The 12420-nt window shown below is 42.7% G+C and overlaps 1 protein-coding gene across 1 annotated transcript in view; it reads right to left on the bottom strand.

Moving 5' to 3' along the window:
* The window catches only part of LOC146176705 (uncharacterized), a 143853-nt gene that overhangs the window by 14611 nt on the left and 116822 nt on the right, over window positions 1-12420 (bottom strand). Inside the window, exon 2 of the mRNA XM_084581365.1 lies at window positions 1647-1724. Within this exon, the coding sequence (XP_084437491.1) occupies window positions 1647-1724 (78 nt within the window). The remainder of the gene's footprint in view (window positions 1-1646; window positions 1725-12420) is intronic.

The following is a 12420-nucleotide window of genomic DNA, read 5'->3' as shown; positions in this document are numbered from 1 at the left end:
CTCAAACGACTTTGTGCTGAGTGATTTCATGGCACTCTAAATAATAGGAAGAGAACCAAATTATATTGAATCCTTTGACTATGCAGTCCTTCAAAGTACGGTTGTGCTCAAAGCCGGATTAGGTTTTACAGGCTTACCGTACCCATAGCAGGTTTACTAATTTGCTCTACCTGGGATAAAACGGAGCTCTAATCTGGCCGTTAATAAGTATTACTTTTTGCTGCGTAAATAGGATTTATTGCTTGTGGTATAAAAAATACTTCATTCGCTATACTGCGGGATGCAGCTAGTATTTCTTGTGGCAGCGCAAGGGTCATGACAACCTGATAATACCACTTGGCGCTCACTAGTGACAATGAAAGTGAAGATGTATGCATTTACTACCTTTCGCGCAGCAGTGCAAAGTGCATAGCCTCACTAACTCTCTTAAAGCACGATAAGTAAAGAAGCACTAAGTACTATTCCAAAGCACGACACTTGTATTCTTTAGTTATTACGTTAAACCAGACATGAGACAACACGATGTTCTTTCATTTTTAATTTTTCGCATTACTAGCCCCTTAGCAAAGTATGCCAATGGGAAAAACCGAATTAACATGGAAGCGCAAACAAATCTCTGTAGTGTTCAATACGCTCACTGCACTATGAAACGCGGGACCGAGCTCGTTTACACCGCATCTCACAGCACCGTTGAAACCTACAACCCTAAATTCGTCTTCATGATTTTTGTTTCAGAATCATATAGCATGCTCGTTAACGCCTATTTCACCGCGCTTGATAACAAAGAACATAGACTCAAACAATTGCGTATTTACACGAAGTGACGCGCGAATACAAACGCGTGCGCTTCTGAATTGACTTCAGCTCAAATATTCATTAAACACACTTTGACAGTATATGTACACACTTATTTCTCTGTGTTGGAAAGATACTAGGACCTGCGCACGGCTTTACCTGTTGCAAAAAGCGGACAGTCACGCATAAAACTTATACTGTGTGACGCACGTCACTTATGCTCTGGTGAAAACAAAGGTAATAAAGTGCGGCCGGTTTTTCTGAATAGCACCTGCACATGCACAAAGATCGCACTGTTCAGGCGTACAGCATGTGTCGCAGAGGCCTCAGGGATCCTACTTCTAATGCGAGGATGCGAATTCCTGCCCTTAAATTATGAGACCGGATTTAAGCACATAACACCGCAATAACATTAACACTAGAAAAAATTATTTTTTCAAAATAAATCAGCATTTCACAACATAATTATTTGTGACAAAGTAACCAACTACTTCAGTTTTCTTACGGCCGCATTCTTCCAAGGCACAACCTTATTTGAAATAGTCAGTGAAGGAAAGTAAGCTTGTAATATGCGTTCCCGAAATATTTCTTGCAGTTCGTGTTCAATAAAGCGTAATTAGTTCATTTCTATTAAGGCACAAATCAACTCCGTACATACCATAGCCCCCAACTTTCATCTCGTAGAGAATGGCTTCATTAAATGTTCCATCCAGAAGATTACTTGTCCTGCAACAAAAGTAAGGTTGTTTCGTCTCACAGCAAACAACTTCAAAAAGGTGGGCACTACATTACCATTCATCTCTGAATTCGTGGGTCCTGTTAAATACAATACGATGTCTGGACATATTCACCATCACATCCACTTTGCAGTATGTTGGGGTTGTTGAAGTGGAATTGTAAGTCCATATTGGTTCAGGTGTTCCGACAAACTAAAATAAAATAATTCACGTAAATAAAAAATTAGTTTAGAGAGCGGTCCATAAATACCGGTACCAAGAAACACGAAGCGCCTTAAGCGCCTTTATTTCTATAAGTTGACGGTCAGGAAGGTGATGCCACAAGACGTCCTAAAATCTGCTAAATGATTTACGATACCCGGCACCCTGTTCTGGAGAAAAAACGTTCTGGCAATTTTTCTTCCCTAGCGGAGGGAATAAGATAGACCGCATTACCATAAGAGTACTTTAGCTCAGAAAGTAAAAACTTAGTTGGGCTAGAAACTCACTGCAGATCGAACAGTTTCGGCATCCATGACAGAATGCTTGCATTCAATAATTCTGAGTTCCTTCACGAAAAATTAAAGCCACCCAATGGCGGCTTCGCTTCCTAGAGCATCTTTAATACTGTAGCTTATTATGCTGCTTATTTATTATTATGCCCTTTATTTTCTTATATCGGAAGAGGGGAACAAAGAGTAACTCGTTAATACCCAAGGCGAAGGAGCAATTGTAACGCTTTGTGATCGAGCACACGTATTTGTATCATCAGCTCACGGGATCAAAAATGGCCAATAGAGACGTACTATAGACACACGTAAGTACCGATACAATAGAAGAAAACAAAAATAATATTATATGAAACTGAAGCAGAACTTTCGGTATAATGTACTTCTTAGCAAATTGAAAATAAATCTACAGATGAGATGGGAGAACGAGAAAAGTAAGGAAAATAAAACGAGAAAACCGGCATGTTCTCTCCATGGAACGCCCCGTAGTCTGCCCTACAAATGAGAAAGGAGTAAATGAAGAGAAATAATGAAAAATTGTAATTTCGAACTTCTTTTGAATATGTCCGTTGATAATAGCTATGGCAAAGTCAGCGCACACATTGCTTGTTTACAGTACTAAACTCAATTTGGAGTGCACTAACAATATCATAAGCGCATTCACAGATTTTATTTGTAACGATTTAGTCTGAGGCCCCTTAATATGGGCTTCTACAGCAGATAATGGCGGGCAGAAAGATACCCTCACGGTAAAACCGATGCGCTCAAAGGGAAAGACACTCGATGTAGGAACAGTCAGGAAGCAAAATACCCGTCATAAGCCGCTAAAAAAGATTTAAACAATGAAAATCTTCATCACGTTGTTCAGTGGTACAACTTTATCTCTTTCGCACTTAATAATTATTTAAAAAAAGAAAGGTCATAGGAAGAAAGCTGCGATAACGATGTAGAAAACCTGCTGAGTTTATGCAGGTTAAATCTAGTTATCGCATTGCAAGCCCTGCTAATCGTAGCTATATGTCCGTCTGACGCCTGGGTTGACTCGTTGACGCCCTCACATTGGCTCGCTTTTGATGCACAGCGACAATCTGCGAAAAGGCGGCCTCGAAACATATGTAAACTACCGCTTAATCACGTGGTCAGGGAAGTTCAAGAACTCTAGCATGTCGACATTATCGGAGCCGTCTACTAAGCCGTCTCTTGGCTCGTGGTGACACACGCAAAATGAGCCGAATCACACCAGTGTAGTCAAAATTAGCGGAGCACTCCCCTATGGCGTCTCTTGGCTCATGATGAAACGTAAAAGTGAATGACCTACGAAGATGCAGTGCAAAGAGCTAGAACTTTCCTATCCCCTCCACCTGGCAACTCCTGGCTGAAGGTCGATTTTGCGGCTCCACAAGACCTTGGCAGTTGCAGTGCGAAATGCGGATTCACGCTCTAACAGTAATCAAAGCGACAGTACCGCGCGGATACATAGTTGTGTGTGTAAAATATAAAACGGAAAGGCACGCGGTAAGCGGTGTGTATAAGTTCTGTCTGCTGTATCTCCAATAGCAGTCATTACCTGTCGCTCAACTCGGAGCTTTAATTGAATTGAAGTTTATTTGCATCATATCACATGGAATGAGTATATGACACTGGAAGCGCGAGGAAAAGGGTGTCTCAAGGACACCTTGACAAAGCAACGTGCACCCATAGTGGCATCACGCAACTGTGGCAGAACAGCTCTGTGACAAAATAAACAATAAATATGTAACAATAAAACAGCAATAACAGTATTAATGCATTACAGCGCAACAGGGTCAAACGGAAAGGATGAGGCGAAACTGGCCAAATAACTGAAAACATAGACAAACAATTTACAGAGAGTGAGCACAACGCGGTTAATAAAAAAAGCAAAACAAACAAAGTAACATATTGTCTTCAATTATCATTTTTGAAGAAGTTACTGATAGTCAATACTGATAGTACTGATAGTAGTACGCATTGATTTGAAGCTAACTGTATTGAGGTGAATGTTTTGGCTGTGAAGCCATTTAAGTAACCTTGGTAATCTGTTTTCAATCATTTGCTGTCCATATGTTGTTCTATATGTTTTTACTCGCCATGGTTCACTGTGTGGAGTTGTGTGGATATATTCACTTAAATGCAGATTGGCCAGAGGTGTCAAAAAGCCAGACTCAATATTCAAATCTTGTTTCAGTGTCCTACAAATGCGATAGTCATATAGCTTTGCGACTGGCAATACTGCGTATCTGATGAACAGTTCCTGGGTATGAAAGGAGGCTGGAACGTTCTCAACAATTCTTAAAAACCTTTTTTGTAACAATTTGGATTGGTAAAACGTTCGTTTCGGCCTGCAGTAGAACGCTCGCTCGCGAGCGCGCGCTCCGGACGGGGCCTACGTCGTCCTCTGAGCACCGGCCGCGCGGCCTGGGTCCTTGAGTTGTGGATCCCCAGACAGAACGGCACTAGTTAATTCTAGAGGAAAATTAAGCATTGTAAATTAGCATCAAAATATTTTAAGCCAATATGTAGCGATGACGGTAAACGAGTCCTATTATCTGAGATAGCTTAGTTGCAACAGCATCAACTTGCGCGTTCCTGGGAAGATTCTCTTCAAAGATGACACCTAGCGCCTTGAGCCTAGGCACGAGTTCGATCGACATTGAGTTTATTAGAACTGGTTAATCGACTATAACAGTTCAATTTTTGCTCCTGAATAACATTTCTTTTGTTTTGGCAGTGTTTATTTTAAAACCATTGTTTTATTTTTTTTTATTTTACGGTATTTTAAACGGGATTTTATAAATCCCGTGCTCCGAGTGCCCGGCCCCGTAAATCGGCGAAACAAAAAATCTCCGTCGGCGGATTTTACAGCACAAAAATGACGTCCGGCAATTTAACTCGGAAAGCAACCCCCTCGCCGAGCACTGCGAACGCGCCGACCACAACCTCGCCTTTGAGGAGGTGAGTGTACTTGATGTGGAGACCAACCCTTTCAAAAGACACCACGTCGAGTCATGATTCATCCGGCTGACAGCTGCAGTAATGAACAGGAAACCGGGGACACTACCCTCCGCGTACACAATTGGACTTCGCCACGTGTGGAGAAAGGGGAAGCGTAGGCCACTGCCTGCTACTGCGGGCCTCGAACTTTAGTCGCCCCTGAGGAAGGGACCGAGTTGGTCCAGAAACGTTGGGTTCTAACAAACAATTTGGTTGGTGATAAGTGTTTCTCCAATGTTCAGTGGAATGCTTAGGATGGTTAATGTGATTTTTTCTTCCTGTGTCGCTGCCTTAAACATGGATAAACACACGTTCAGCGCGTAAGAATTTCGTTATTTGACATGCATTATGGAAGTTTTTCTTTACATAAGTGATTTATTAGTAATATTGCAAGATTTACGCATATAATTTGAAATAAGCGGAGAGGAACAAGCTAATTGCTTAACATGCGGTTAGCAACATAGGAAATTGAATCCTTCATAATTTGCACTCATGTTTTTGTCTATACATGACGAACCATCACCTAGAGAGCTATCGTGGGCCGTAGCACGCTACTTGAAATCACTTTTAAGGCAAATATGTGCCAATGAGACAACGAGCGCCATTTTTTGAACATATAGAACGAGTAAGGCTTCAAGCCACTTAATCGCCTTATCCTCACCTCTACCAGCACCCAGTGCTGAATATGTCTTCTGCATCGGGACATGACAGCCCTTACATCCCTTGAATACCTTTGATAATTATGGTGCACAAACAGGTGCGAACAATGACTGAGAGTAATGCGTGCAAGAGGATGAAAAGAAAACTTGATGTTAAAGGAGGATGAGCATCAGCTGTCAGGGTTTTCGTTCAGTCGTGTAAACGCGAAAATTCGGTGGGCACATATGCTATGTTTTATTGTTCCCGTTAGCAGAAATAGCATGCCCCGTTGCCAACCACTCTGGGCAGGACTGTGGACCTGGGGTTTATCGTATTCTGTTTCTATACGATTATCAAAAATATAGAAGTGTTCGAGCTCTAATAGCTGATGATGTGAAATGTGAGCTTTTGAAAGTTGAGCCGATGATGTGAAAGTTGATGATTGAAAGCTCAGATAAAATGCAAAAAATATCTGGACATCACTGTTTCCCATTCTACGAGCGACATCCACAAGTTGTGTGTTTTGGTTCACGATGTTCCGTGCAACCGGTGTTGTCTGACGAAATGTTTTTTTAAGTGATAGCGTTTAACGTCTGCCCTTCAAGCATACATTTTGTCTCTGACCGAAAGTAAGTATGAGTGAAAACGTTAGGCGCACACCTGACATTCAGCACACTCGGATATGGCGATAAGAATAATGGTTCTCTTCAACAGATCGTCCCTGGTGTTTGCCATTATTACTAAAAAACCGCGCTTCAATGGGTGCAATAGCACGAAAAGAACATTTCGATACACTCGGCCGACAAAACGTGCCTACACACGCAAGAGACACCTTTGCGACTGAAGGTGCATGAGTTCGAAAGCACTCTAAAATATGATTCGTTAGTTGCTGATACAAAGGAGATATTATCAAAATATTTTTGGTGTTCATGAATTTTCCCTAAAATAATTTTGGAGGTATTTCGTTGGAAAGCAGAAAGAAAACAGCGAGATGCCACGGGTGGGATCCGAAACCACGAATTTGAAATTTCTCGTCCGGTGGTTTCTCACTAAGCTGCGGCCACGGCTCTCTAATCCAGTTCTTTCTTAGGTTTTTGTGTATTCTTTGTCTTAACCTTGAGAATGCTCGAATGAAAGTGGTTGTTGGCATTTTTATACACCGCCTAACCAAGCCCGCCATTTTTTTGCGATAGCAATACTGCGCCAGGTTCCTAACCGTCGCGCATCACGGCAGAGGCCACGCTTGACCTTGAACAGCCGAGAGGGGTAGGAGGAGAAGGATAAGAAGGAGAAAAACAAGACTGGTAACTTACCCTCTCGTGTGGTGCTCTTAAAAGATGAGCTTAAGTGTCCCCAGCAATGTGTCCCCAGCAATGTGTCCCCAGCTTAAGTGTCCCCAGCTTTTAGATTTCATTCGCTGTCAGTGACGTCACGCATGACGTGGGTTTCAAAGCTTTCCGATATTTTTTGCTTGAACGGGAGTCTGAACGTTCGTTTAAATTAAATCCAAGCGCTAAAATTGGTGTTGTGCGAATACCGTACAGAAGTCTGAACATTTCCATAAAATAGAGCTTCTGTGGCGATCGTAGTATGTGCCCTCAATTATGACTTTTCTCCGCTTTATTTCGTACCTAAATATTTCGAGGCAAAAGTGATAATGGGCTTAATATTCGTTCGTAAAGTATAACCTGTAAGTAAGAAGCAATTTCAGACAAAACACGAATTAGGTGAAATTAGGGCACTAAAGATAGCCATCCGTTTTTTACCGCCGTGACTTATGGAAAGAATTGTGGTTAAAAGTTAGCATAGAACGTCGAGAACTCCAAAGCCACTCCATCTGCTCTTCCACGGATCTGTTCGAATTTTATTTGAACTTTATTCCGCGTCTCTTGCCGCATTACTTCTTATTGATGTAGGTCAAATATTTTAATTGATATAACACACCGTCCATGTCCTTTTACCCTTTACAAGAGCCACCAAATAGCCCAGTATAGGCTATATTTTACGAACAGCGCGAGGACGCCAAAAGTAAAGCGCATCAGACCATGGCCTTACCAGTATGTCCTCTCAAATTCGAACGCGATTCGAATGCGCTTCACTGCCCGCCCGAACAAAGCCTCCCAGCCACCGCCGTCTCCGTCTCGCCTCCTCGCAGCCGCGCCCGCGTGACTGCGACCGACTGTCTAGCCTAGCCTTACGTATTTCTAGTGCTTGTTCTGCAACTAACTCGTGAGTGCTTCAAAGTAAACATACACCATTTAATATCTAGTGTGTGAGCCCTAAACTCCCGCAGGAATGCGCCGATTCGCGGTGACGACTGCGTTGTCAGCTGTTTTTTTTTTTACACATACGTTTTGTTAAGACTATATGTATGCTACTCGTTCGCATGGCATAAAATTCAAACTGAGCTAGCAATGCCAAACATATCCGACTCTCTTCACACCAGTTGCACCTTTATCTTTTTCCAAACAAAAACAGGCCTTCAAGAAACGCCGCGGTTGCTACGTGCACTGCCTGCGCAGGGTACCGGCTGCGCTAGAACATAGCGTCACTTCGACGATTCCTGCTCAATGTACACGCACTTTGTGATGTAAACAGTCGTAGGTTTGGGAATACTACTGCCAGTACTACACTCTATAGCTACTTGTAACCGGTAAAGCTTGCGAATGAGGGCCCCGGAATCGCCGATTGTCGAGCCGTACCCCGCGGTCTCACGCTACGGCTACTCGATGTGGCCACTGGCCACGGTCATTGCTGATGAGAAGGGAGAACATATAAAGTGTAGCGGCTTGTTTTCCTTTTTTTCCAACACGGGTAAGCAAGAGACAAGAGCAGCTTCTCAGGCCGTTAACTCATCGAGTGTCAAGTTGTAGCTCGACCTCTGATCTGACAAAAGCAGATCGGGCGATCGACCGCTGAGCAGTTCCGTCAGCGTCGCAGGGCCTCGGACTACAGTGATAGGCGACGCTGGTCGTGCTGTTGTCATTGACGTTGTTATAAAGCATATCAATGCGTTGATCAGCTAATCAACCAAAATAACCGCGCAGCGCATCGCCTGTTACCGTGCGTTATGAAGAGGAAAAGCATAACTTATTCTATACCGAGTTAGGGCAGTAACAACTTCAGCAAACATTTCTGCATGAGTGATGACAGCTGTGTAAATTGCCCACAAAATAAACAAGACGTGCCCTCTGATATTGCTACTTGCATTGCATAAATGTTCTGCCGCCTATTGTCTGTGACGTCACGCAAATATTTCAATATAGCGATCGCTCTCGGTTGGAGAAGTTTCCTCGATTCCTATTTCTATCGCTTTTGTTTTTTGTAATATACGCCGCGAGCTAGGCACTAAAGCTTCGCGAGTACAATTCACAGAATTATAAAACGGCACTACGTAGAACGACCCTGTCATCTCACTTCAATGCCTGCGGCCATACTGTGATGCCTGTTGGAGTGTTTAACAATATTATATCAGCCCTAAAAGCCAGAAATATGTAGGAGCGCTAAAGGGATTTCGTATGTTGAAAGATAATAAGAATGTCGGCAAACAAATTGTGGTTACCGGGTTGATACCAAAGACGATGCCTGTTGGCTATGAAATAAATGGAAAAATAACGTCAACATTGTTACGCGATGAGGAAGAGGAAGTGTTTCCTTCTCTTGCCTCGCGGAAGGGACAAGGTGATGACGACGAAGTGGTACAGGTTCCGTGTTGCTGCTTGCTGCTATGCCACTTCAGGCTGTTGTAAATACACTGTAAATACTGCTACGTGGAAACTCGATGTATTTACAGTGTATTTACAACAGCCTCAAGTGGCATAGCAGCAAGCAGCAACATGGAACCAGTCCCACTTCTTCGTCATCACATTGTCCCTTCCGCGAGGTAAGAGAAGGAAACACTTCGTCTTCCTCATCACGTAAAATGACCCCCCGGCTGTGTAAGCGTCATTCCGGCGCTAATCTGACAAAGAACGCATCAGTTCGTATGGCTTCAGGCGCGAACCAATATGGTTACTACAAATTATCGCATGGAGGAGGAGGAGGAGAAGAAAAGGAGTGCGAAAGGCAGAAATATTAACCAGAAAAAATGAATTCCGGTTGGCTGACCAGCACTGGGGAAGGGGAATGGGGGATTAAAGGGGGAGGATATAAGAGGAGAGGAGATGAGAAAGTCACAGTCTATCAATCAGGCTAGTCTCTAAATTGTATAGTAACCTGTACTGCCAAGGTGGCGCTGCTATTGTTCCGCAGCCCGCCTCAAAACTGCTTCTGTTACTTGCTTGGATCCCGGTAAATGACAGAGCATCAGCATCACTATTACGATACCCTCATGACAGATAATGTCATAATGTCCTTGCCCAGGCGCTCTCGATGTAGCCCAGTTATCTGACACACGCGATGCACAGCTTCGACAGAGCTTGGAGTCTGGTGCTTTAAGCTTATTCAGGTTGCCTGAAAACGCTCTGCGAAAGCCCCTCAAAAGTGTTTGCTCTCGTCCCTAGGATATGTGTTACGGCGCGGCGATCGACACAGCAATCTTCATTGCAAGCTGCCTATGGATACCCGAGCTCACGTTTTATTTAATTTTAATAACAGAAGATTTGGGGTCTTGTAAGAAAGGCAAGATTTATTTTCTGATTTATTCATTCATGTAGTCATCTTTCTGACAGTAAAGCCAGCTGCGGATACATTGCGTCTGAAAGCAAAACAGGCAGACATTATGCAGATAACAACACATAGTGAGGCCTACCTTTAAGACAAACTCACCTCCACTACTTCGCTGGTTTTTATAATTATGAGACAACGTAAGAGTGTGACGCTGAGTATAGTCGATACCTTCACAAGTACACTCAATCCGCAATTATTATACTATGTCTTTATCGCTATTCTTCATCCCGTCCATGTTCCCTCAATATAACTTCTATCAATTCATTGGTGATCCGACAGCTTTAACGGTTATTAGTGTATTTTTATACAACTATAAGCAATTTATTTCCAGAAATTTCCGAATTCATCAACCTCTAGGGCTACAATAGAAAGCAATACAAAAGCTCGATGATAGCGAAAGCCTGAAAGCCTGAATGGCAATTTGTTTTTCGGTAGACTAGTTTGAAGCCTAAAAACTTACGTAAAATATTAAAACGAAGAGATATCAAAAATTTACATTACCATTGAGACGTCTGACATATTAAAACCAAAATGACGCCGATTTCCAGATCCACATGAAGTCTCATGCCATGCCGTGATTATTGAAAGGACAAAAATGGTAATCGAAAATGTCTCGCTTCTGAGCATAGTGCAACTCCGCCAAATTCAGCTGCATCCTTTCTGAGAGAATTTCCTCCTTTTATAATATGCTCGCCAACATCAACCATCCTTGCACTTGACGTTTTTTGTGCAATCGTAAAATAACAAAATATGCCTGCGTTCTCCTTTCTAAAAACACCCTTAATGTCATTAATGCCGAGCTATTGGGTTGCTTGTATTTTATGTTTTGTGTTCGCTCGCTTAAAGCCCTTCTGGATGGCGTTTTCCTTTCAATAAAGGCGTGTCAGCATCGAACCTATTTAGGTGCTCCCTCATCATAGTCTCGCATTGTAGTTTCCCTGCTGCTGGCGCTTTTAATTTTATTTTTCAGGTAACAGGATCACCGGTTGCAGGCTGAGCAATGCATATCAAAGAAAATGTTTTTCTCTGCTTGCCCTGATTCTTGCTCAGTCTCCTTACAACCCCCCTCCATAGCCTTTCTTACCCATGCAGAAGCAAAGCCGTATTTAAACCCGTACCAGTGATGATGGCGCTGGCGAGATGGAGACAAGTTCGCTGTCGAAACGTTGGCTCGGCTTGAGAACTGAGGCTGCCCCTATACCCTGGTTCTGTGCTTTCATATTGAGGAGAATAATTGTAATTCAAGTTGTAAGTTCTGCTACCCCTGAGTGTACATTCATGTAAAACATTACATTTATTTCCTATTTATTAGCCTGCAGGAATCGCCAGTAGTCCTGCTATTGATTGCATGTATTTATAGCGCCAAAGATAATAGCATGGAGATAGAGAGAGGTCCTAGCGGATAGAGAGGCGCTCTAAACATTTGTCAAAGTGAGCATAAATGCATTCACTGTAGGGAGAAATGTGAATTTAACATCCGTGGCATTTTTTCGTAAAATAATAACGCCAAAAAGTGAAGAATAATCAGAAACTGTTTTTCAAACACCAAGTAATTGTTCCAGTCTCTCGACGAAATGAGGGACTTTGTTTGACTGTATGCCTAAACGATTAGTTTTTAGACTGTGTAAAAGCAGTTATTGAAACGCAACCTTCCAGAATATTGCCACGTGGTGGTGTCAATGCTGAACCCAGTAAACTGAACCCAATAAACCCACCAACGGTGACTAGAAAAACTTGAAACAATATGAAAACAGTTGGCTTGGCTGCAATCATTCCAGATATATGTCGGCCCATCTTGTGCCGCGAAAAAGGAATAAAGCAATTTTCGGCGGCACTGAACGTGAAAAAAGAGCCCTAGATCATACAGAGTGCTATAACAGAAAGGCCGCTTGCCTGTATTAGCTGCCAGCCACAAAGAAAGCGTACAATAGTTCGCAGAATTACTCTCCATTAAAAAGAATCACCTCGGTGTTACGGAATGAGCGAGAGTGATAAACATAAACATTCCATTTTAGACAACGCAGGACCTTTTGCGTGCGTATAAGGGATTGAACTGCACAGCATGAGCAAATAAAGGGCGC

This window comes from Amblyomma maculatum, chromosome 10 (genome assembly GCF_055883805.1).
Source record: "Amblyomma maculatum isolate TAMU_Amacu chromosome 10, ASM5588380v1, whole genome shotgun sequence".
Lineage (NCBI taxonomy): Eukaryota > Metazoa > Arthropoda > Arachnida > Ixodida > Ixodidae > Amblyomma > Amblyomma maculatum.
Note: the sequence above shows the minus strand (reverse complement) of the source record. Positions and strands in the feature narration are given on the sequence as shown.